General features: G+C 43.6%; 2 protein-coding genes across 3 annotated transcripts in view; one reads left to right on the top strand and one right to left on the bottom strand.

The window, feature by feature from the left end:
* Positions 1–7,895, top strand: part of FNDC3B (fibronectin type III domain containing 3B) — a 183,968-nt gene extending 176,073 nt beyond the window's left edge. The window contains exon 25 of the mRNA XM_080605439.1: positions 4,459–7,895. Coding sequence (XP_080461565.1) covers positions 4,459–4,770 — 312 coding nt within the window. The 3' untranslated portion in view covers positions 4,771–7,895. The remainder of the gene's footprint in view (positions 1–4,458) is intronic.
* Positions 7,896–14,482: 6,587 nt separating this feature from the next.
* GHSR (growth hormone secretagogue receptor) lies at positions 14,483–20,782 on the bottom strand. Of its 2 annotated transcripts, none has more exons than XM_080604268.1 (2): positions 19,842–20,782; positions 14,483–16,770 (listed from the first exon to the last, which is right to left on the bottom strand). In XM_080604268.1, the coding sequence occupies exons 1-2, from the start codon at positions 20,593–20,595 to the stop codon at positions 16,514–16,516; spliced, it is 1,011 nt and encodes a 336-aa protein (XP_080460394.1). In that variant the 5' UTR covers positions 20,596–20,782; the 3' UTR covers positions 14,483–16,513. The 2 variants fall into 2 exon arrangements, with proteins under 2 accessions (XP_080460394.1, XP_080460393.1); XM_080604267.1 differs by having other exon boundaries at positions 14,483–16,818; positions 19,842–20,776.
* Positions 20,783–26,336: the final 5,554 nt, after the last annotated feature.

Consider the following 26,336-nt stretch of genomic DNA (forward strand, 5'->3'; position numbering starts at 1 on the left):
TTTTGTCTGACAGAGTTTATTCAGTTAGAACTTAGCTTCCAGTTGTGTTGAAATCATCCTCAGCTTTGCATAGGTTTAACCTCAAGTGAGTGCAAGGGGCTGGGTTGTGCAGCACAAGCAGGTGAAGTTTGGGATAATGTTCTCTTAGCACACGGCAGCCTAAGATTTGGTTTCCTACATGAACAGATTTGGGGATCAAATCACTAAGGAGCCAACTCTTCATAAGAGATGTCCGAGGGAAATGAGAATGCCAAGTTTTAAAGCTCGTTCATCCTTAAATCATTGCCTGTGAGGAAAAAAAAAATTACGTTTGAAATTTCTGAGAATTTGGAGGCAATTGTGTTTCATGAGCTTCTGCCACAACTGTACTGGGAAGAAAACTGTCCCTAAATGTTTTCCAAATGAAAGTAAATGCATTGGAAAAATGTGAAACGTCCCAGCAGCGCAGTGGAAAGGCTGCTGAAGTCCCGAGGGCCTTTCTGCACCAAGAGGTGGATGCCTGGGAGAATCCAGTCAATGTTACCAAGCTCTGATTTTTATTGTTGTTTGTGCTCTGTTTCAGACTCAGTACACACACAATCTCTGAAACACACTCAGTGCACTGTTAATTTGTTTAAAGTTCTGATCCACAAATCCATGTTTTTCCTTCTCTGTTTTAAATAGCAAGTCAAAGGCACTCATCCTGGTTACAAGCCAGAATAATATGTATAACATGCATTGGCATTTAGTCTTTGTGCTATTTATGTAGAGTATTTTCTCTGCCTCCTGATGCCAGATTTGTGTAATGAGACGGAACAAATAATTTACTTTTGTTAGAGAATGTAAGTGCAGCCCACCTCCTGTCCACGCAGCTCTAAAGTGTTCCAGACCATCTTAGCAGTGGAGTGAGTGACACTGATTATGAGTCTGGATAAAAGAAGAAGCCCAGACTGTTTCTTACAGAGAAATCTGTCAAATGACTTAGAAGAAATAAAACCTTTCAAGTGGGCATGCTTTCTAAATAAATTGAAACCTGCCTCTGTTTCTTGATTACCATACAAAACAGGCTTGTATTAATTATTAAATACAGTGGTCATTGCAATGGAGTACAAGCACCACATAAGGCTATCTTACACTTCCCAGTGTGTTGCTTATAGAGCAATTGTGGCTGTCATATTTTTATTGTTTGGAGAAGATTGAGGAGTTTTGGAATTATTTAATGACATCTGTGAAACGGAGAAATACTTGCCTACAGGAATTCTCTAGGCTCTCTATTTTGATCAACAGTATCAAGTGCCGTAAGGGGCTTCAGCAGTGGTTTATTACTTGTGATGATATTTTCACTGAGGGAGCAAGGCAAAAAGCTCATCATGTTTTTATTATATTCTCAGGTGCCTAAACAGAAGAGCTGTTTCTAGGAACTGAAAGCGATAAATTGGGTAGACTCTTTACTCTGACTTGGTGGCCACCAAAGCAGTGTGATATATATATATATATATATATATATATATATATATATATATGCTGCTTTACACAATCATATTGGGTTTAATCTTTGCATAGCAAGTTCAAAGGCCTTGTACATAATTGTCAAATTAAAAATTAAATTACTTTTTGTTGTTGTTGTTGTTGCTGTGTATGTGAAGTCTGATCACAGAGTGTAACTGCATTAACAGCCAAGCATATGTGTTTGTGCTCAGGGCATTCTGCCCTAGATTAGCATGGTCCGAGAGGCACTAAGGCAGACAAAATTCAGCATGGACACTAAGGCAGGCAAAACTGAGCTCAGGCCAGTAGTGCCTTCTGTTGCATAGCCCTCGAGGGCGCTCGCTGCAGCCAGTTGTGCAGGATGCAGAGGCTGCTGTCCGAAGGGATGATAATTAAGCACAAGAATCGTTTGCCTGTTGCTGAGAAGGGCCATAGCTCCACTGGTGCTAACAGTCTTCACCGAAAGCAGGACAATTTCCACCACCTTCCTAGCTCTAGCACAGGAGATGGTTTGTCTTTATCAGCATTGAATATTCATGTAGCCAGTGTACTTTTGACTGTTCCTCAAGCTTTCTTTAAAGATGCACCCTTCTCTCACTTGGCTGACTGGCTTTTTTCTGAGAAGTACTGTTGAGTAGCTGTCTTGAATGGCCATCTGTATTTATTAGACTGTAATGAAGATACAAGTCTTTGATTTAGCTGACCTTAGCCAGTTACCAGTTTACACCGGTATTCACCACCCTGACACACCGAAACAAGTAACAGAAACAATTAACTGCAGAGGTTTTTTTCAGTGCAAAGACAGGTTGTATAGATCCAATCCCTAGTATCTGTGAAATGTGCTTTTTGGAAGTGTAGATGGTACTTTCTAAATTAAAATTCAGTTTTTGGATTTTACCGGATTTTTGTTTTGTTTTAGAAGTAGTGTTGTTTGTGGCAAATGAATTACTTTATGGCAAAGACACGTGGAACTCCTCTGATGATGCATTTTGAAAGGAAGTTAATAGTGACAACAGCACCAAAAATACACATTGCTTACAGCTGTGTTGTACAGCTTTGGGTTGTGATGTCTTAGAGACTACAGAAATGCGGGGCTAGCTAAGGCCCTGAAGTAGAAGAATTCTGATGGGTCTGGTGGAGGAACGTTTCCAGTTGCCATTGGAAAATACAGTGGCAGGGACTTTCTTGATAAGAGGTATGCTTTGCAAACAGATGTTTCAGCCTTCACATTAATTCTGTGGGCAGCTACAGTGCTTGTAATTGTTTTTCCTGTGATGTATTACTGTACCTTAATGGCTTGCTTCTTGGTGGCTTTGGGAAGATGAGCAAAGATTGCAAGAAAGGCAGTGGCGTGTAGCTTTGGTTAATTGCAGACATTTACAGCATGAATTCGTTGTGCTCCTGTCACTTGAGCTAGAATGAACTTCCTGTGAATGCTGAGCGTACGTGATGAAGGTGAAATAATTTTGTTGAAGCGCTGCTTCTTGCTTTACGTCTTGGGGCCAGGAACCAGCTTGCTACTGGAGTTCTTCGTCTGGAACCTCAGTCACCGTCATTCAAACTGTATTTGGAAAAATTGTGGAAGTTTAAAAGTTTAAAAGGAGGAGAGAAAATGAATGGAAGGAAAACCTTGATCTTTTGTCCTAGACCTTTCCAGGCAATCAGACTGGCTTCCTAACTGAAGGATGAGTCTCAGGGGTACGCATGGGCAGGAAAGTTGCGTTCTTTAAGCGGTGTTTAGCTGAGTCTGTCTCATTTTGATTTTTTTTTTTTTTTTCCTACCCTGGAGTAACACACAGGAAGTCCTCTGTCGGCTCAGTTTTAATTTCCCTCGTTACCTTCTCTCAGCCAGAGCTCTTTACCTTCGGGAGGGCAGAGAAGCACTCAGCTTCCTGCTCCTGCTGTGAGGAGAAGGAAACCGGTGAGATGAGTAAAGGAAGAAGCATCCAAAGTTGAGGGTTTTTTTTTTTCTAGGAGATAAAAGCACTTTGTGACACCTTGTTTTTTATTTAATAAAATACCAGTTTCAGCAACCCTACGTTATATAAATTGTTGACTGGTTATTTGTTTTCAGAGTTCCTAAGTGTTTCCAGTGGTCTTTTTCCATTTAAGTCGCAAAACTCTGAGATACTCAGTTCTCTCTCTTCTTTCTCATACTGTGACTCATGCTCTGAGTCATAAGTTACCTACATTTGATTAGCATAAATACATCATGGATTTTGGATTGTTAAAGAACAAAATACAATGCAACCAAGAGGAGCTTTTTATACCTTAATAATATTTTATTGTTTCCACAATTCAGAAAGTGTAATTTCTGGCATAATTGCTGACTCTTGAGAGAAATGTGAGGAAAGTATATTAAAATAGTATTTGTATGATTTTTATGACTGTGCAGTGAATGTCTTGCAATAAACTTAGTTTGCAGATTTTCTTCATTTTGGGGCCAAATATGGTGCTTATGTCTTAGACATTTTAAGCATATAGTCACATTTTAACAGTACAGAAATATGTTTGTGGTATTTATCACACCCACAAAAGATGAGCATGTCTTCTGTACGATATGTTGCCTGAAGTCTTGTCTGTTCTTGTGTGCGTGCAGTCTGCTGAGCTCTCTGTGGAGACCTGCCATGGTCGGACGTCTCTGTTCTGTTCCTCTGCATGCCGCCATTTTGCTGAGGCCTACCCTGACCTCCCGAGAGGCTTCCCTTGAGGCCTGCAGAAACATTTCCTTACCAGACTCAGGCTTGACCTAACTTCCTGGCCCAAATCCTTGCCAAATCTACCTTAATTTATTACAACTTGTGACTTTGTATGAAATGCAGGACCCTTTCATGTACAGGTTTCCTCTGCCTCTACTTAGAACGGACTATTTACACTCATGTTTCACTCAACAAATACGTCATACGCTTCTTGAATTTGTTCTGATATTATGGAAAAGTGGAGGTGGTTCTGCTTTTTATATTTAACTGTGCTTGCTGTTTTGTTTTGAAGGTGTACAAGGGAGATGAGACCACGTTCCAAATCTCAGGCCTTCAAGTCAACACAGACTATCGGTTTCGCGTCTGCGTGTGTCGCCGGTGCTTGGATACCTCACAGGAACTTAGTGGACCTTTCAGCCCATCCGTTGCCTTTATGCTTCAGCGAAACGAGATCATGCTTGCGGGAGAAATGGGAAGCATAGATAATCCTAAGATAAAGAACATGATTCCTACTGATGAACAGTTTGCAGCCCTCATTGTTCTTGGCTTTGCAAGTTTGTCAATTATATTCGCCTGTATATTACAATACTTCTTTATGAAGTAGAGAATTCAATGGAAGTTTGAGATACAAATTTAACTAATGCTACGCATTATAATCCACACATTTATTCAGATATTCCTTTTTGAAATCCTTTTGTTCTACCATGCATTTTATATACTTCTCTTGTTTTTACAGTTCTAGCTTGAAGAAAGATAAATCAGTGTTTTGATGCACCTTTTTGAAATTCAAAACTAGGAAGTGGTCAAACTGGAGAAACAAGCAAACCAGATACCAAAAGCAAGATTTTTTTCCTTCACAGTTTCAAAAATGTCACCAATTTGCCTTGTCATCGTGGTTTTGTTTTTGTTTTCACTGAAGTTCTTACAGTCTCTTATTTTATCTTACTATTTAGGAAATTTTAATTGAATCACTTTTTTGTTTCTTCTTCTTCTCCTAAACATTAGTCACAAGTGTGTATAGTGGTAAGACTAGAATACAGTGTTAGTCAGCAATACCAGGTCTTCATTGAACAGTATTAGCAATGTTGCCTATGAATTATTCACTACATTTGCCCCATTTTTTCAAGATAAAAATAAATTGTTATTTTAACTGCTTAGTGCATTTAAATCGGAACAGTATCCTGCAGTCTAAAAACCTGTTATTGTTACAGTTACAACACTATGAACTGCCTGTATAAGAAATCAAGTAACCAAACTGCATATAAATTATGAAGCATTATAGATTTTTTTTACCATTTTGATTCCTAGCAGTAATTTTAAGTAAGAGGGCATTGTGCAATAGTTAGTTATTCCCATGTTCAGCTATTTAAAAGCTGCTTTAACTTGTCTGTTTGTCACTGTATATAACTATTCCTAATCTAATAGTAGATATTATTCTATTATGTTCAGTCTGATTGATATGATTAGAGCTGGTGACAGCTTACTGCCTCTACTGAATTAGGTGAGATTTACACTAAATGTAAGCAAACTTCACTGTCAGTTGATCTTTTGGTTTTTGGAGGGGTATTGATTTTATAGAACTTTCTTGGAGGTATCAGAAATGGGATCTGTTTATTTTAAGTACCTTAAATGGGTGCCTACATTATTCTTAACACAGGGCTAATCGAAATACTTGGTACATTGCAAAATTGGGACTGGAGTCCTACAGAGGTATAGTCCTCGCTCTTACAGCTGTGTTCCCCCCCCTCCTACCTGCCTCTTCCGAGACACACATTTTAATCCATCAAGATAGATTTTTTAACTCTTGAGTCATTGGATTATTTATATTAAGTCAACATTGTGCGAGTACCTCAGGGACATAAGTGAGCTGGAGGTGCAAATAGATTCCAAAAGGGTGCAACAGACACAGTGTATTTCCCTGCCTATTGTTTTTGTATATTTTTGCTACTTGGTTTTGCTTTTGTCCTAGCTATTTTGTGCTCTGTCTCCATTGTCTAGGATTCAGTGTCCTGTACTAGCATAATATTCCCTTAACCAAAGTAATGGGGAAAAACAACATTATTTTTGTTTTAGGTTTATTTATACTATATACTGCATACAGTACTTTAAATACCAATTACAGTGCAATCTTTTATTTATTGTAAAAAAATAAAAAATAAAAAGTGTACTTATGTACTAATTCCCCTCCCCACCCCCTGTAGCATGTTATATTTTGTCTGTTTTATACTGTTGTACTTTAGGTCAACTTTTTACCTGGCAGCATTCCTAGTATTATTAATCTTCTTACATTTTCTTGTGTTTTTGAAGATGGGAGCATCTAGTACATTAAATGCCAAAAAACATTATCAGTGATTCAAACGTTTACATGTATCCAAAAACATAATCATCTCTGGAAAGAAAGTGCTAAGATCAATGAATTATTCTGTGTGCCTCTCTAGATGTAGCAAATATTAGAAATGTTCTGTATTTTGTTATTGACTATAATTAGTTTAATTTAGCCTTGCAAACTAATGGCATTGAGCTAAATATATATATTTTTTTGTTTTTGCCAAAGTCATGGCTTGTCAAATTTATTTACATCTTATTTAAATTTATTTGTGATATGAAACTTTGTGACCTTGCATCTGTATTTTGTGAGCAAAGCATAGACAGCTGTTTTCAATGGAGGGGTGGGGAAAGTGTATTTTTTAAAACCATGAAAAGACTGCTAGTTTGGAAACCCAGAAATCTGAGTAGAGTCCCGTTTTTATTTTTGGAGTATTGTTTCAGCAGTGCTGCTATTAAACCCAAGCTTGACATCTTTTTTTAAAAAAGAAAAATTGAAAAAAAAAAAACTTGCTTTATGTAATTTGATCAATTTTGAAAGCTTGCAGTACAAAGATACTAAAAGCAGCAAGCAGAAGCGCAGAGAGAAGCGATCTGTTAGACTTCAAGCATTTCTGTCAGTGCCAACCTGTTCAGTTCCCTGTGCAATCATGCTCGTGACAATGCCCACTCCAACCCCGGGGTTAACGAAGTGTTCTGCAGGAGTTGGAGCAGGCCCTAAATCAGTTACCTTGGCATTATTTTAGTTCGTATTTTCTGCCATAGTGAACTGGCTGTGGTTCATGTATTAACATCACAGATCATAAACCGTTTCTGTTTGGGTTTCCATTCCCGCAGTTTGCTGATGCCTTGTCTTCCCATATGTCTTTTTGCCCTTTGATCCGGTGGCATCAGGCACTGAATCAACTCCAAGAGCTCTCTGCTCTGAAAGAAATAATGAACACACACACACAAAAAGGTAGAATGAAACACTAAATATTTACAGCCCTTAAGGAAGGAGAGAGACGTTTTTATATTGTTCTGCCTTTTTCTTTATGAACTTGAAATGTTTTCTAATCCTGTTTGTTGGCTACAGTAGTTCAGTATTCAGTGTCACGATTGAGAAGTGCCCTAACTGAATGTGTATGAACCTTATCCTTGCACAGTTCTTTAAATTGAAAAAAAAAAAAAAAAAGTTTTTACCTCACTATGGGAACATACATTCCAAGCTTTTCAACTTTAAAAAAAAAATAATCATAAGTTTTCTTGTATTGTAAATTTTAGACTATTTCATATGCATTGTATTAAAACTGCCATATCAATTTTAATGTATAGATTTTGCAAATACTACACTATGTATGTAAGACTTAACTGTATCTGTAGTGTATATGTAATATATTTATGCCCAATAAATGTTTTAATTCTTTCTGATATTACCAGGAGTTTTCTTCACTGAATACAGCCCATTCAGTCTGGTAGGGTGGCCCTTTCTGGTACTCAGGTGATGTTACTGCAACCGAAAGCAGGAGTGAGAATCCCAAGTTTAACTCGGGACGTTTCTGATTTGTAGTTGGAAAGGTTTTCATCATTTATGAAGCGCTTGCTGGTGCAGTTCGGTGCCCCGGGTCTCCCCGCAGGGCTGCACCCCAGAGTACAGAGGGCAGTTTTTGGGGTGGTTTGTTCTGTAGCGTTGCTGTGGTCTCCCAGATCCTCCACTTTGAGCTTTGGATTAGCTACTTTCACCAGGATGAGCATTTTGGCCTATTTCTGAGCCCCGGTGCTGTCTGGAAGTGGCCATGGCCTTGCAGCCTGGTTCTCCCCCGCAGCCGGAGCCTCTGTTAACAGCCCGACTCTCCCGGCTCAGGGAGAGCACTGCTCAGCGACCCGGCCTTCTGTGGTGGCTTACACAGGTGGCCTGGAAACCTCAGCAGGAGACTTCTGGAGAGTTTGACAGCTGCAGTCTCCGTGGCCGCGCAGAGAAGCCTTTCAGTCCCTTTTCACTCAAGGGATTTAAGCGAGATCTTTTCTAAGACTGAGCTAAATACGTGGCAATTCCATCCCGCCCCTGGAAAGCTGGAGCTTGGCCGTCCCTGAACAGGGCCGTAGCTGCAGCACGAATCTGAAGGCTGCTATAACATTTCAGTGTAAAATCCTCCCCGACAATATCGAGTTCCTGCTGGAGTGGGCTGGGGTTTGGGAACTGGGAGTGTGGGTGCAGTGCACTCAGCCCTGATCTTTATCTGGGAATTTAGGAGCTGAGTTCTCCTGTGTCCTTTACTGGGTGAGACAAGTTGCTGAGGTGTTTTAGTCACTTCTTCTGAATAGCTTGCCTGAAATTTTAATGTCTGTAAAAATATACCTGGATTTGATGTCTCTGAGTAAATAAACACTTGAAATACCAGAAGTTTTCACTTACCGTTAATTATGCACAATAAATTCAATTACTTGTCATAAAGAATTAAGCCGGTATGTATGCATGTCCCGTGGCAAACACAGTGTTTGTTTTTTAAACAGCTTCTCTTCTTCAAATCACTGCATAAGTACAGCATTTTATTTGTTTACTTTTTTCATTACTGCAATTTGCAAACATGAGTGTTTTTCTGAAGGAAATGTAGGGGTTTTTGTTGTTGTTGTTGTTTTTTCCCCTTGGTTGCTCTTTATTTATTTATTTAAACGGTGCTTGTCAAAACAACCTCTCTCTAATAAATCTTTTAAAGATGTCTGTAGACAGGTAGCCAGCGCTTTCTTACCTGAAGAGCTCTCTTATTTCACCCACTCCTCGGTTCCCAGCTCCCATGACCGTCTGTGGATGACGGGGAACAGTGAGAGCCTGGCAAGCCCGGGACAGTGAAGGAGGATTTATGTTCGCCTTCCGAGCACTGCGTTGTGTTGTGTTGTAATCGCACACCCAGACTGGGCAGGAGTGGGTGGGTAGCACGAACTTTCCCGTGGGCTTTGTTTTATTAATGCACTACAGAGCAAGCAGTATCCCTGCTCGGGCAGGACTGTGTTTAACACCATCTCTTGCCTCTATTGATGCTGGAAAAATATCTGCTTTGAAAAGTTTTGGAACAGAGCCGGGGCTTGTATTTCTAGATATTTCCATGGCCTTACAACTGACCTCTGGGCTCGTGTGGAGCCGACCGAGGCCGGCAGGCCGTGCCCCACCTCGCAAACCGAGCAATCTCCAGGTCCGCCTGCAGCCGAGCGTGGTCACCGGGCTGGAGGCTGCTGTTTCTATAGCAGCAGCAATTCTGTCTCCTCTCGGTAATCAAAGAGCCTGCTCGAAAACGAATCAGGTAAAATTTGTTGTGGTCTTGTCTTCAGCCGCTGTCGCCAGTTGGGAGCACGTGCGGTTTGGTGGAGGAGAGCAGAGCCCCTCGGAGGGGGTCTTTGTGTGGGAGGCCGGGCCCGGAGGCACCGCAGGACAGAAAGCGAGCGGGGCGGCAGCCAGCGTCGGTCCCCTACACCGTGTAGTGGCCTCCTGTCGAGCTGCTCCTGCTAGAGCCCCTCAAGCCTTTGAATTTTAGGAGACGCTCAAATTCAGCCTAGTGCAAACAGCTCCTTCTGAGGAGAAAACATGCACTTGAAGGGAGGCGGGAGTTGTCCTGAGGCCTTCCTGCCTGCCCCTAGGCGAGTGCAATTCACCTGTGCCTCTCCCTCCTGTCCTGAGGCACAGCAGCAGTGTTTGAAAACACCCCTGAGAATAAAACACTTTGGGAGCTCCGGCTTAAGGGGCTTCCTGAAGGAAGGAGCATGGCCTGAGCCCTCATTCCGTGTGTCCCAGGGCTCCAGCATGGCCCGGGTACCTGGCCGGGTTGTTTGAGGCCGGCCATCACGGGAGCAGGGCTCCCATCAAAGCGGTGCTGAGCAGCTCTGCGCCTGCCAGGCCCGGCCCCGCACCGCCTCCGCTTCTGCTCGCCCACCTGCTGGCAGGCGTTAGGGAAAAGTCATGCGGAAATTACTGTAGAAATCTTATCTGTGAATTATATTTCCTGTATAAATATTTTCTGGAATTATAGTTATTGCAGAATTCATGATGTATTATAATTCTTTGAAGTGGTGTAGAAATTATATTCTCTGCCCGTAATATTCACCTTCCTTGGAGTGAAGACATAAATGTCAGCTCTTATTCTTCTCAGAAATGAGAACCACAGGTAAACAGAGAGGAGGATATGGACATTTTGGTTTAATACTTTTATGGCTGAGCAGAAAGCCAGCTGAGATCCCTTGAAAAGGCTATCTTATTGGTAATACATTTAATAAGTTCTAAATGATTGCATCCGTTTCTGCTCTTGACAATTGCTCTCTCAATGTGCGGATTCTTGGCTGGGTGAAATAAAGAGACAAATACGAGGTTTGACAAGACGCTTTCAAACACAGCAGATTAGCTGGCTATCTGCTGCTATTTAGGTGAACGTGCTGTTGTTGGTTTGAGTAGTTATATTGGTTGTACTAATTGCTAGTGTAGATCGTATCGCATGCAATCTAAAGTATTTTTAGGTCTACTAGCATGATTAATGAGTAACTGCTTGGGTCAATGGGCTCAGTGGATGTCATTTCTTAGTAATTATTTTATTAGCTCATCTCCCTCACTTTCTGTTGCATAAAAACTTACTCTCTGCAAACAAAACAGAGCAAACAGGAGGGAGGCAGAAGTTTTGTGAGGATCAGCAAGTGAACAGAGTGGAGAAATCCCACTCTAATCCAGTGCAAACACTGTGCTCATTGACAGAGGCCTCGGAGTGCCCTTTTTTCCCCAAGACACCCGCAGGCCAGGCCCGGGGGGCTCTCAGGACCGCTCGCCTCCACGTGCCCAGCAGCTCAGCTGGGCCATTGGCCAAGGTTCCTCTAGCCAAAGGGCTTTTATGAGGAAGAAACCGCTGTGGTGATCTGACTGTATCTGAAATGTTGTTACTTTTTTTTTTTTCCCCCCCTCATGTATTGGCATTAGGCCGGAGATGCTCAGAGGTTGCCCAGGCAGGAGCCCCACGCCGTGCACCACCCGGGTACAGCCCCTGTGCCACCCACCTGCTTCCTTCACAAGCTGGTGGTCGGGCAGCGGGCTCAGAACCACAGCTGAGCACTTGTTCCTGTGCAGCCAAAAACAGAAGGTCGCACCTTTTGCAGCACAGGGAATCTTACAACAATCAATTGCATTGTCACTGCTTGCTACAAGTCCCCTGGTGCTATTGACCGGGCAGAACAGACGCCCGTGTGTGATCATGGATATTGGCTTAATTTTTGGTGAGAATTTGTAGCACGAGTTTTTGCTGCCTTTTGTAATATGGGGGTGTTGCAGGTGTTTAAATCTTGGCACCTGGGAGCTGGTCGTGCTGCGGGCTCATGGCAGAAAGTGCTGCCAGGGCTTGACTCCATCCCACCCTGCCGAGGGGCGGTTTGCAGCACTGGGCAGTGTGTGGAAGGGGGCCGCGTAGAGAAGGCCAATGTGAACAGAGGCTTAGAAATCACCATGCCTGTTCTTTCTCATGTACAGCTCTGCAATCACCTGACAATCAAGCAGGACATGAGGAAAAGAAAAGGGAGCAGTGCCCTTTCATGCAGCATTGTTTGAAATGGGGCCAAACGCCGCATTTCCCTCAGGTAGAGAGGTTTGGGACTGGTTGGTTGGGGTTTTTTTGGTCCAGATACAGCGCTTTGAATTTTGCTCTGATTTGGAAAGTCACAGCATGCACCAGCCCCTAGCTGAGATGGAAAGGGCTGTGTCACGCCGACGTGGAAGGGAACTGAGACCTTCTGCTGGGAAAGGCGGCGAGAAAGCTCGTTAGAAGCCCACCACAAGGCTGGAATTCACACGTGCATGGACAGCGAGCGTGTGTCGGCGTGTACGAGTTACATTTGCTAACACTGATGTACGTAGTGTGTGCTGGAGGTAGAAACGTACTGAGCTCAACCTAAAGCTCTAGCAGCAAGCAGAAGTGATTGTCCAACAAGCCATAAACCTTCATTAATCTGAGATGGAGTGTCTCTTCTTCCTCTTTCACTCTCCTCGCACAATTGCAGGGGTGTGATCACGGACCCAGCCCGAAGAAACACAGCCCCGGGAGGCTGGAGGTGGACGGATCCACGCCAGGACTTTTGCTATGGAAGCCCACCAAAAAGCATTGACCAAAACCCACCTTCACGTGGATCGTGTTGAAGTACCCAAGAGAGATGATAACAGACTACACGTGAAACCTGTAGCTTACCTCTACGTTAGCTTCCCGTAGTGAAAAAGGAAAGCCCATCCAAATGAAACTGCAAATGTTAATTGTTATGGAAGCTTCAGCTCGTCTGGAAGCCAGCTTCACGTGGCAATGTCACCCGGGCAGCAGCGGGTGGCTTTGGGGGAACTGGCTGCAGCACCTCGGCTGCCGCAGGCCAATGGTGGACAGAGAGGTTCTCAAGGTATTTGGATAAGTAACTGCTTTAAATAGGGCTTAGGCAAATGCCATTTGACACACACGTACATAAATGCTGAGCATCTAGCAACTCCAGGTCTGACATGTAAGTGCTACTTCTCCAGGATATTTTATTTTTGGCAAGCAATACAATAGGACATGATTTTCTGCCTGTGCATGCTTCTATCAAAAGTATTTTTCTCAAATGAATGGAGCTTTCTGGTAAAATGCTTTTGACCTATTTTATCGCCAATTCAACATGCTGCCAAGAAATAAAATGCTGCCAAATTGTTCCTGTTTATTTGTGAAGCTGTGATACAAAATGTAGAGTTGGAAAATCTTTTAAAACTTGAGCTGTTTAATGAATGAGCCTCCCGTTACTTCCTATACGGCTTCTCACACAGAGGGCAGTGAGAACACAGCAATATTTTGACTCACAAAGTCCCTATATGTTTTTTTTTTTATCAGAACTGGCCAAGTTTATTCCTATGGGGAAGGGTTTGCAGAAATGCAGCATATGGCTCTGCAGCCTGCAGGCAATTTTCCTGCGGAGTCTCCCTGCCCGCCGCGCTCGCTGAATAGCCCAGCGCCTGCAAGGGCTCTTGTCTTCACTGCAGGTACCACAGATTTCTACAGCCACATCCAGACCCAAAATTACAGGGGGAAGGGAACCAGCTGTTCTAGAAAGCCCTACTGATATCCTGATCACATTTTTATTTTTTTAAATGAAGTTATTTCTTAAAACTTCAGGCTATAACGTACCCTCGAGGCAGGCAGCTCCATCCTCATCCCGCAGTGGTGGTGGAGAGGCGTGTGTCCTCCTGGAGGCAGCTGGCAGTATTTGATTTTATGATGCAAAAGGGCAGGTTATCCAGGTGGTTGTTGCCTGTCCTCCAGGTGAGAGCAGCTCATTTTGCACCAGTAGCTGTCTGAAGAAGCAGACCCTGGTCACTATCTGGAGTCAACGCACGCCAGCAAGCACAAGTCCCCTGACTTTGGCATTTCTGTATCGGTAAGGGAGGCAGAACTAACAGGAGGTACAGTGCAACCTGCGGGAGCGGCTGCTGCAGTGTGCGTGTAAAGCGTGAATGTTCCCTGTCTGAAACCTTTTCCTGCTCGGTGCAAGAGTCAAATGGAGGTGGCTCCTCTTCTTTCCTAAAATTGCATGAATTTTGCTAGATTTGGCCAGATGCTCAGTGACTTGCAAAGCAAAGGCCGTTTCCTAAGTGGAACCGAAGAGAAGTCCTGCCCTCCCTCAGCACAAGAAGCCAGCCCCCTAGCTTCTTTTTGTAACCCCAGATTAAATGTTATAAATTCCATTCTATGCACGGAGTTCTGCCAATTTCACAGTCATGGTGTAGTTAGAATTTACAGCGTCTCCTGAAGAAATGCTAGGTGAAATGAAACGATCTGTACACCCGTAGTTAACATGCAGAAAAGGAGCGTGCCTGCCCCAGGGGCTGTAACGTTACAGCTGTTCTGGTTTATAAACCAGGTTCCCGTGCACGGCCTTGCCCAGCTCCACGTGCTGAGGAAGGATGTGCGCCGGCGCCCGGCACATCCGATGGCTCGCTCCTGCAGCCCGCCCGCAGCGGCACCGATCCGGCAGGGTTATGAAGGGTCTCATGACTTTATTTCTTTTTCTGTTCACATTTAATACCACAGACACAGCTGAAACTCGAAACACTTATGTGATGTCAGGTGCGTGATCAGTTCATTTACACAGACATGTTAGTAGTGAGCTTACATCTTTACAATCTTTTCAAGATTCCCCAATTTCTGGTTTCCCTGAGTTGCACGATGTCTGCCATCAGATCTGAATGTCAGCTGGCAACGACCGAAAGAACAAAACGAACAGAAAGGCAGAAGTGATTAGAGACGAACAGGGGGTGATGCTACAGCACTGCTGCTCTCCTAACACCCACCAGCCAGGGCCTCAGTCCGCTCCAGAGATTCAAACGAGGTTTGTCTCACTATTTTGGCCTTTTGCATCTCTCGTTTGCTGTGCTTCCCCAGCTGGTTCTGTGGTTTGCCCCTCAACTTGTGCGCCTGCATTCAGTCCCCGCATCAAGCCTGCGCTCGCAGCGAGCATGCCGGGGGGAGCAAGCCAGCCCTAGTGAAGCTCTGTGTGATACCAAAGACACAGAATATGCAGAATAGGCCAAATTCTCTTTTCACTTATACCTGAGCAGCACCGTCAGCTAAAGAGGAACAGGCAGAATGTGGCCCACCGGCAGTAATAGGAGGCTGTAGGCAACGGGAATTTTGCAAACAGACAATTCTTTCTGTAGACTCAGTTGTGGACCAGCTGGCAATAAATACTAGAACCAAATAAATAAAAGCTGCTATTGCACATGCAAGCCCCTAAGCTCTATTAGCTGGACCACAAACTCCACATGTTGGTGTGACAACAGGTGCGATGTAAGGCATACGTACTAGCGTAAGGGATGGAGAGTGTTCCGGGTTGCTTTGTTGTTGAGTGGCATACTTGATTATAAAACTTGATTTAATTTAAGATTTTTATGGATCAAGTATGAGAATGTGTCCACCTGTGTGTCTTGATGCAGATTTTTCTCTTTCTTTTTCAGGCCTTTTCAGTTAAAAATGTTCTGAAACATGAGCGTGGTTTTGAATTTCACACTGCAGCAAACCAGCACGACCGCACCCCGGGTTCTGACAGCCTGCTGCGCCCGCAGCAAGAGCCGTGGTGCTCCACGGGCAGGAGCCCCCTCCTCACACTGCTGACAAACTGGGGTATGGGGGGGGGGGGGGGCGCAGCGTCGGCACAGGCAGCCACAGGCAGCACGACTACTGGAACAACTAAAAGCTTCCAAGTTTGGCTACATCGAGTCGTTCACAGTCAAGCTGAACAGAACAAGTACAGATGAATTAGCTAGTAAAAAAAAATGACTTTGGTGGGAGATCGCATTCCCAGTTTTTATAGCATCACTGCAGTCCTGAAGTCAGCACTGTCCTTGTCCCACTGATAAATATTCAAAAAATATTTCAGCACAGCCATGTTCTAAGCTGCTTCTATAAAGGTATTTTTTTGTTTTCTTTCAATTCAGACATGACATGAGGGTCATTTATTTTTAGCATGTTTAAAAACTATCCATTTGTATGTCTCCTTTCCTTTTTGATCTTTATTTAAAAGTCTGGATTATGAAAAGTGTATCAAATTCTATGTTTACTACTCCAAAAAGGCAATTAGATTTTTCTCTCTTTAGGGTCTGGCTACATGCTAGCCAAATTTTTAGCAAAATTAAAGTTAACTCTGTAATAATTCAGCCCGAATTAGCTGCTACTGAAGTCGTACAAACTCTCAAGTGAGCCAGGCTACGTTTGCCTGTTCCAGATGGGAAAACCTAGCTCCCGTGTATTAAAAAATCATATGGACAAAAGCAGCAGAAAAGTATGACTCGAGTGTCTCCAAATTCTGTAACCGTGTGTCTCCTTTGATATTCTCAAGGACTAGTCAGTTTTTGAAAATCCTTAACTGCCCGCGTCACGTCTTTCAGCAAATCCAGGTGACGACAGAAGTACAGCTTTGCTTTTCGATTTGTGTTTCCTGCCCCGCGTCTCTTTCGTTATGGCTTTCTGGGTAATGCTGGAAAGCGATGCTCTGGAGCTCTGCACACCGTGTCATGTGGTGACGCTCGGTTCTGTCCACACACGTGAACTTTCCTGCTTCGTGCTGGAGAGTCTTTTCTTTGGAAGGGGTTTGAGTCCAAACAGCCGGCAAGCGGCGACTCGGTACTTCTTGGACATGATGTTGTAGAGGATGGGGTTGATGGCGGCGCTAAGGTAGAAGAGGACAAAGGACACCAAGTTGCAGTACTGGCTGATCACTGCTATCTCCAAGGATCCGGCTTCAAAGGATTTGGAAAATAAATATCGTCCTACGTGAAAAGGCAACCAGCAGAGTATGAAAGCAAATACCACCACAACTAAAATGAAAACAGCAGAAGAAAGCGTGTTAAGTGTGAGTAGGGAAATATGGGTGATTTAAATGAAACGTCATTCTATCTCTGTAACGAAATAATCTCAAAAAAGTGTGAAAATGCACCCCATATTTTTTCATTTTATCTCAAGTACATTTTCTGACAGTATAAATTAGCAATACTTAATAGAAATTAATCGTATCTAAACAACCTGCCTGTATACTGCATGCTGTAGCACACTTCTGAACTATCAAACTTATCTTTTCCATAAAAGGAGAGAATTCAGGATTCAGAATGGTGACAAAAAATGTAATATAATCTATCATCTTCATCTACCAAAGCAAAATATATACAATGTGATAGACTCAACACTGTGGGTTATAATGAAAAATGTAATCACTGGGAAGCAAAATGATTGAAGGCAGAGGCCCAAAGATAAAATAAGCCATCATCCGGATCAGTAGCGCACGTACACCAAGGTAACAACAGGCAGCGGTGCCCCCCTCCAGTTTGTCTGTGTTTTGGAACATGAGTTACTCCACAAAAAGTAAATACATAATGTGTAACTACATAGTTATAGTTACATGGCGTATCTGCAATATTACACTGTCACTATGGTTATGCATATATACATATGTATTATATAAAATACACATAGAGTAATAGGAACATGTGTATCCTGAACACTGGCCCATTTCAGTTTCCATCCTAGGGAAAGGGAAACTTTTTCTGTTCACTTACTGTGTGCTATTGGCCTTTGTTATTTTTCATACTGTTTTCTGTATATCTATTAATATAAAACAAACAAAAACCACAGAAAACTCGGGAAAGGTTTTTTGACATTTTTTAGCAATTCTTCCCAGTTAAGCTGTTCTCTCTTGTTCACAGTCCTGCTTGCCTATGTCAACACATAGCAGGTACAAAATTCAAAGAGCTAAGAGGGATCGTAATCAGCATATTTCCCCAAAAACTTCATGAAAAAGCATTCCCATGCTTACATAGATACTTCTGTAGGACTTATGATGGACTCTAAAGCACAGAGCTGAAATTCAGAGTATCTGTTTTCCAGCTCTGCATCTGCTTGAGCCAACTAGTGCCCTTTTTCCTCAGTTTCTCCACCTGCACAATTCAGATAATGTTTACCTAGCTCACTAGCTTCTGCATTCTAGAATTTAATCCATGTAATGAATGTTACCATTGTGGCTATTATAAACAGAATTTTAAGCATCGCTAATATTTTCACAGGTGGGCATGCATAACCCTCCTAGTCAGCCTTTGGAAGATGCAGTTTGATCTTCACACATGGAGAACCACATTGATTTCAGCAGGAATGGGGTATGATAGCTCTTTTGAAAGTCAGGCTATATATTCAGGTGTTTAATTATGGTCCTAGAAGCATAATGTTTCTCTACAATTTAGAAGAAAAGTTGATGCTAATCCCATTTACTTTATGTTCCATGACCTGCTAAAGTCTTAGAAAGTGCCTTCTAAATTTTAAGCAGAAAATTAAAATCAATGAGACCAGATTGCTTTGTGCGTCTGCTAGTATTGAGCCCTCGCTAACTTCTTTTCTTTCCATCTAACATCAGACTGTTATCATTCAGAAATATTGGCTCTCTGTCAGAGGACAGTCTTGCTACTACTGTCTTGCTATTCTCAGACGTGCAAAAGAAAAAAAGGGTGTCTAAAATACTGTAATGCTTGAAGCAATACTCCAGGGCAGAAATAAGCCGTTATTGTTTTGAAATTCTTTATGGTTAAGTATGCAGATATGTAAACACAGTAGTAATGTATGCTAGCAGTTTACTTATTGTAAACAGAGATTCATAATCCCGAAACTCTAGAAGTGTAAATGATGAATTACTTCCAAGGTCACGTTTACCCAAATGAAGTAATTCTATTGATCATAAAACATAGCTGAAAGGGCACAAAGCATGCCGCGGGTTTTATTATTCTTGCTGCTGCTGCATAGTAATAAAGCAGGGCACGAACAAAAGATCAGTTAGGCTCCCATTTAATAATTCAGCTACTTAGGACACGCTGCCACCTCTTCTTCAAGCTCATTAGCCCGTCACCTCCGCCTGGCTGAAATGAGCACGGCGGAGCTGCTGCCTATGGAACTGTCATGTAAAGCATCCCCGGGAGCAGACCCACGGAAATCCCACACACAGGGGACTATGGCTTGAATGAAAGCACGCAGCAGCAGGACCCTGCTGCCTCCAGACACTGAACTGCAGAACAACTTTTTGGTTCTGTGCCTCAAACTCCCACCACATGCTCTCACTGGGAGGGCTTGCAGCATCGGGATGTTAAAATCTGTGTTTCTGTGCGGCAGCAATAGCTGTTGTTGTTTAAGCCATCCGGCAATGCAAATACACAGAGTTAAGAACGACAGCACCTATCACTCCAATCCTGTTTTCTTGAAACCAGTGAATTCGCAGGATCAGACCTCAAAGGAGACAAAATGCTCACTGTTCAGCATGTGCCGGTGTTTTTCTAATACAAAAATGTCCATCAGTTTTCATGAGCTTACACAGCCATGCCGGTAAATATCCCCAGTTTGCTAGAAACTTGATATCCTTTTCATTTGAAACTAAGGGCACCATACCGTCCCTGCTTGCTTAGTCTACAGCTCAACTTTGTGGTTTTAGAAGAGGTAGTTTTGTTTAAAAATCAAATAAACTATCCTTCTGTAAATAATGTCGGTATCCACAACCAAAGAGCAAAGATGTTCAAAAGTCTCCAGGGCAAGAGCTAATTGTAACTGTAGTATTTGTCTTTGTCAGTGATTGTTATTAAAATCTGCTTAACTGTTTTAGAGCCCCCAGCTCCAACCCATTAGAAATAAATCTAAGGACGGGGGAGAGTTACTCTACCACTACCTTGAAGTGTAGCCCTTTGTCTGAAGCATTTTAAATAAACGCTTTCCCTTAGAAGCGATTATAGTGACCTACCAGCACTCTCGGTCTTCCTCTCTCTCTCACACACACACAAGCACACAGACCCTCTGGAAGCACGAAGAGTCGTACCTAACATTTTCACAGTTTGCTTGTTGTTCTTGTCCCTGATGACCGTGTTCGGACCGATGTTCTTTCTCTTTCTCCTCCAGAGCTTCCTCCCGATGAGGCTGTACAGCACGGTCAGGCAAAAGACGGGCAGGAAAAAGAAGATGCTGGAGGTCCAGACCATGATGGTGAGGAGCCCCGAGCGGATGGCGTACTCCGTGGCTCGGCACTCGTTGGTGCTCAGGGGGTTGGTGCCGTTCTCGTGCTCGACCCCCACCAGGACAAAGATGGGGCCGGCGCTAACGAAGGAGACGGCCCAGAGGATGAGGATGACCAGCTTGACCTTCCTCTTGGTGATGATCACCTTCGCGCGCAGGGGGAAGCAGATGGCGACGTACCGCTCCACGCTGAGGGCGGTGATGTTGAGGATGGTGGAGTAGGTGCAGCTCTCGCTGACGAACTGGAAGAGCTTGCAGAGGAGGTCCCCGAAGTTCCAGGGTCGGTACTGCCAGAGGCGGAACAGGTCCAAGGGCATGCAGAGGAAGATGAGCAGGTCGGAGAACGCCATGCTGGACAGGTAGAAGTTGGTGGTGGTCCTCATGTCCCGAAACCGCGACACCACCAGCATGGTCATCAGGTTGCCGAAGATCCCGATGACGAAGAGGACCACGCAGGCCACCGTGATGCCGGTGAGCACGGGCGCGGGGAAGAGATGCAGCGGGGGCTCGCCGCCCGTCCTGTTCTCCGCGCCGCGCCCGCCCGCGCTCCCCTCCCGCATCCTGCCGCCGAGGGCCGCGCATCCCCGCGCCGCTGCGCGCCCTCCTCCGCGGGGCCGGGGCAGGTGCGGAGGGCGGGGAGGGATCCGCGGCCCCGCTCCGCCTCTCCCCCCCCTTCCCGTACGCCCCCCGGCCCGGGGGGACGGCGCTGGCCGCGCGTCAGAGCCGCGGGGGGGGGGGGCGCAGCCTCCGCGGGTGCGGAGCGAGGCTCGGCCCCGGCTCGCTGAGGGGCGGGAGCCGCGGGGGGACGGGGGGCGGCTGCTGCTGCTCCTGCCCCCTGCTTGGGTGTCTGGGGGCTGGAGGGAGCTGCAGCGATCACCACCCCCGTCCGGGTGGGTCGTCCGGGTGGGTCGCCCAGTTACATTTTCACTCACAGTTACATTTTCTCTTATAAATTTTACCTCACAATTATATTTTCACTCACAAATTTCACCTCACAATTGCATTTTCTCTCACAAATTTCACCTCACAATTGCATTTTCTCTCACAAATTTCCACTCACTATTACATTTTCACTCACAATTGCATTTTCTCTCACAAATTTCCACTCACTATTACATTTTCACTCACAATTGCATTTTCTCTCACAAATTTTACCTCACAATTACATTTTCTCTCACAAATGTTCACTCACGATTACATTTTCACACACAAGTTTTCACTCACCACTAAATTTTCACTCACAATTACATTTTTCACTCACAAATCTTCCCTCACCAGAGCACCCAGGCAGCCTGAGCCGAGCAAAGCGCTGCCAGGGGGGCTCTGTCCTCTGCCCCCCCCAGCCCAGCCAAACAGCCCCCAGCCTCGTCTTGCTCCCCGCTTCCCATCTTCGTGCTCACCCCTGCCCCTGCGCCCCATCTCTCTGGGGCAACCAGTGCTCCCAGTCCCCACTGGCATCCAGCTTAACGCAGCAGGGACATGGAGTTTTGTGCTCTTTTGCCAGGGGACACCATGTGCACACTTGCCTATGTGTGCACACCATCTGCTATTGCCGTCTCATAACTGCCAAGCCTTATTTAAGAGCAGAACATAAGTGTGGGGTGACCCAAGGCTGTGTTACTCTGCCTGTGCCTCCGAACCTGCCTGATGATGAGCACTTTGCAGTGCTTCCCGTAATAATGCAAGCGCTACCCGTAGTGCCTCATCCACATCCCAATTTCAATATATTTTGCAGTTTCATTGGAGCCAGTATTCATCATTCCTGCTCTTGAACTGTGAGACAGTTTTGTAGCAAGTTACTCAACAGTTGCTAAATTTTATGGGGGTATAGCCACAAATCAATTGCAGTTGAAAAAAAAAAAAAAAGAAAGAAAGAAAAAGGGAGAGCCTATCGTGCTTCTCACTTTGTTTATCCAGCTGTCTATGTAATCACTTTATATATTTCTGAAGAAAAATCATGGTCTGTATGCCACCAATATACAGTTAATTCGTATTACAGTTTTGTGTCCAATCTAATTTAAATGACGTTGCATTGTATTATAGAGGAACTGGTAACTGTCTCTGTATTTACGCTGCCAAATACTTTCTATTATTATAAAGAATGCTTTCACTCTTTTTTCCCTCATGATATATTCTCAAACCAGTGGCAGTAGCTGCAGGACTTTGATATTTGGCAGAGAAGATGGCCTGAGGCTTCAAATGTGACTTTGCAGCGAGGATTTTTCATTCTCATGAAATTCTTCCAATTTTTGCTGAGCTGTGTCTTGTCAAAAATGACCGGTTCTCTTTCCCCAGGGAGACAAAAGCTTTCTTTTAATTTTCCAGAAAAAAAAAAAAAAGTAAAATCATACTTGAACTGAAGTGTGTGTAGCAAAATCAAGTAGCCAAGTTTGAGGTAGCAGCAGATTTATATGCCCCTGACAGCTCGAGCTTGTAATGCAATGAATTAACACCTAATTCATTGTGAGTTTGATGTCTTGAGTGCTGACCCACTTGGATCACAGATTGCAGTCGTTCTTTGCACCCAGCAGCACCGACCCCCTGCTCGCTCGAAGGGCAGCATGATTCAAGGGCTCCTCTGGCTGCTTTTCCTCCTTGGGGTCGAAGCCAGAAAAACAGCTGAGCGAAGAAAAGCAGTTCCAGTTTTCTGATTCTTTGACAATTGAAGGCCAAATCTGGAGGAGATATAAAGAACTACTGCAACTAACTTTGCATGACATCCTGCATCTGCTTTGCATGTAGTGAAGGACAGGCGTGGAGATAGTAGTGAAAGAAGATATAATAGCTGTGAGAGAAGGTGGCTTTAGGCTCCTGATACTTACCTACCTGCCCTCAGCTGCAGCAACAGTACTTTTATGTTGCCTTATTAACCACAGAGAAGATTGAAGTCACTGATAATATCAGGATGAGAAAAAAGGGAGAGAAAGAGGCAGAAGTTAAGGATTTTTTATTCACAGTTTTATCCACTAACTATATGTATGACCAAAAGAGAGATTCCAAAAATAATAAATAAAAAATTAAAAAAAAAAAGAACTAAAAACAGCATTACAAAGGACACTTACCTTTCAGGGAACTCTTAAAATGTTGGTGCATCTCTTCTGCAGTGTTAAAGCTGTATCGAGCACTAGAGATAAGGTACAAGAGAGTTTCTATTTATGGTGTTTTGAAATCTCTCTCCTATGTTCCATTCTTTCAATTTTCTTTTCATCCAATAAAGTTTTAATTCTAGTTTATATTATTGTTTGTTGTCATGGAAATATCCGAAGGCTTTGAATATAGAATGATTATGGTTTTATTGTGGAGAGATGAAGAATGTAGAAAACAGACTTCAAGGAAGAGATCTCCCATTTAAAAATGATGCGTCTCCAACAATTCACAGAAAAGCAAATGCATTTTTTGATTATATCTAAGGGCAGAGATGTTTTGACTTTTATTATAAATGTTGTATTTTAAGAGCAGAAGGTAGCATCTGGTGAATGCTTTCAAAGGTTACGGTTTAGTAACTATCATCAGTGAGTAATGCTGATCAAATAGTGGTAATCCAACTTAACAACGTAAAAAAACAGAATGTGCTCAAGTCACTTTAGAGTTGTTTACATGGAAGTAAACATCTGGAACCAACTTCGAAATACTGTTAGTTAATTAATCAGTGAAGCTGTTCTCTAATGCTGCTAATTCAGAGGCATACATTTTAGATTTACTTTTTCAGAGTGCTTCAGCTCCTCATGCCGCTGGGTCGCACCAGCGCGTGAGCGTCCCTCTTTGTGAACTCGGTCACTACGTGGAGAGAGAAGAAGGTTCATCAGTCACAGATACATTTACTCCGGATTAAAAGTACTCAGAATTTATTAAATTATTTATAGCATGAGGGTAGAAGGAGATGTATCTTGCGTTTTTTGAATATCATTGGGCATTCATTCGAAGGCTTTGCTTCTGGAGGCAGGAGACACCTTTCTGGTAATTCACAGGACAGCAAACTTTGTGACAGAAGTCTTGTGCTAATGAGGGATGTTTGCCTGATTTGTGTGTGTTTACTAATGTGCCCTGTGATTTGAGCTGTGTTAGTGCCAGAACAGGCAGAATGGGATTGCATACTTCATTATTCCTGGTCATACTTTCTTCTTGGTACTTCTGTTTCTCCTGTGAAACAGGGAGTGGTATCCTGCCTGAATCTAGAACAAATCTGCAATTTATCTTCTTTTTCTTCACCTGGTAGCTTTAAGGGACAAATAAGGATGACTTGATAGAAACTGAGAATAGTATGAGCTGAAGAATTCACAATCTGACAAAACCAAAAGCACCTTGAAAAGGATTTATGCCTTGGATTCTGTTGTATGCAGAACACATTATTATTATTATGTATGTTATTATATACAACATATTATGTATTTTATATATATTTATATTATAGACAAGGAGCATGAATTACGTTAACACTGGCAGAACAGCCCCCGAAAATGGGAAGCTGCTTAAACCGCCAGGCCTTGGCCCCATCTCCCTGGGCTTTCAGAAAACTTTCAGAAGGAAGTAATGGAGATATGTATGTAGGTTTGGATTACAAATATCTGAGGGAAAGGAGGGGCATTACAAGGCTGCTGTGATGTGGCGCTCAGGCAGTTAACTGTGGTGCACTGTCAAGGAGGGGAAAATTAGTGATTTTTAACGTGACATACATAGTGTGTGTTTTCTGTCTGTTAGTATGAACGAAAAGAGGAAAGTTGTGGAGAACAGAGTTCTGAGTAATGCTGATGGACATAGCTATAAATGTCCATGTAACTGCGTATAAAAAAAAAAAAGTCCAATCTGTGAAAATTGGATAACACCCAAAGTTATCCTAATCTATCTTTTATTTCTGCTACTGAATGGAACAAGGTGCCTTGGAGGGATGAATGAGATCTTGTCCTAATGTGATATTTGTGTTGTTTTGATCATTACATTCATTCTTTCCTTAGTCTCTAATATTTAGATGTCATCTGAAAAGTAAACTTATGTATCTCAAAATCTCAGTGTCTGAATCAGGCTGTTTATCTGTTTGCACAGAGTACTGTAAATGCATCCCTGATTCTGGTTGGCCAAGTGAATGCTGCTGCAATACAAACAGTAATAATTATATATACTAAGGCAAAGAGAAGCAAAAAATAGAGGTCCATTTCTCTGAAGTAATGAAAGGTACAATAAAAGCGAGTTAGCTGATAAGCCCTCTTTCCCATGGAAACACCAGAAAAGAGAAACCTCTGCTGAAATAAAAGCGGTCTGTATGAAATGGATGATTTCCTCCCAAACCCTGTGGGCATCCCTGCAATTTGGGATGCGGTCGTGGGGGTTGCTCCTGGCTGGAGGTGCCCTGGGGGGGCATCAAGGCCATCAAGGGCTTTGTCTGATGAGCGGGGGGTCCCTGGTAAACCTAACACTCACCCTGGGGGAAATGTATTTGGGTTGTGAGGCCGTTTTGGAGGCAACCAGCCTTCTGTGGGACATGTGGATGTGCAGCACATAAACCGGTGATGTGGGGGTCTGCCAGAGCCCAGCGCAGCACCAATGAAATAACACTGGGACCAGCTACGAGGAGGTGACAGGAACAGGGGACACACGGCCGTGAGCCAGCCCTGGGTTGGGTCTGGCTGAGGTGGGGGTGATTTTCCTGCGGGCTTGCCCCCCAGGAGCCCTGTGCTGCTGCTGTGCCAGCCATAGTGCTTCTCTGCAGGCACTGGAGGAAACTGTCCCAGGGTTCAGGGCTGGGGACAGGGGGGACGATGTCTTCATGGTCTTTTGAGTTCCTAGGGTTCGCTTGGGTTTCATGAGCTTTTCTGGTTGGGAAAAATTTTGCTAGTGGGGCAGCTGGACTGAATGATACCCCGAGTTTGCTTTTGGTGCAACGAGGGCATCTGTTTTTAACTTCAGGGGACCTCCCTTTTAATGCTGTTTTTCATCTGTGTAAATGGTCATCTGCACTATAAATTCAATAAATCATCTGCTGCCCTTTGGCGATGGGTAAGGATTAGGTGTTTCCATACCAGATTTTTCCAGAAATGTGAGAAGAACGTCAAGGTTAGTGTTCAGCATTGCAGTCTCTGGTCATGAAATCTTTTTGAGTGTTTTCTTCAGCGCACTGCTTCCAGATGCTGTTCACCTGCTGTTCTATGGTCAGGAAGCCAATTACACGGTGTTATATGATGTGGTGTTGCACAGTGGCTTGCATTATGTCCTTTGCATTGCAGGCGTTTGTGGCATTTAATGGATTATACCTGACACCAACCAAAGAAACAATGACACACTGGTTTGCTGCTATAGAAGCCAATAA

This window comes from Anser brachyrhynchus (assembly GCF_964034855.1).
Source record: "Anser brachyrhynchus genome assembly, chromosome: 9".
Lineage (NCBI taxonomy): Eukaryota > Metazoa > Chordata > Aves > Anseriformes > Anatidae > Anser > Anser brachyrhynchus.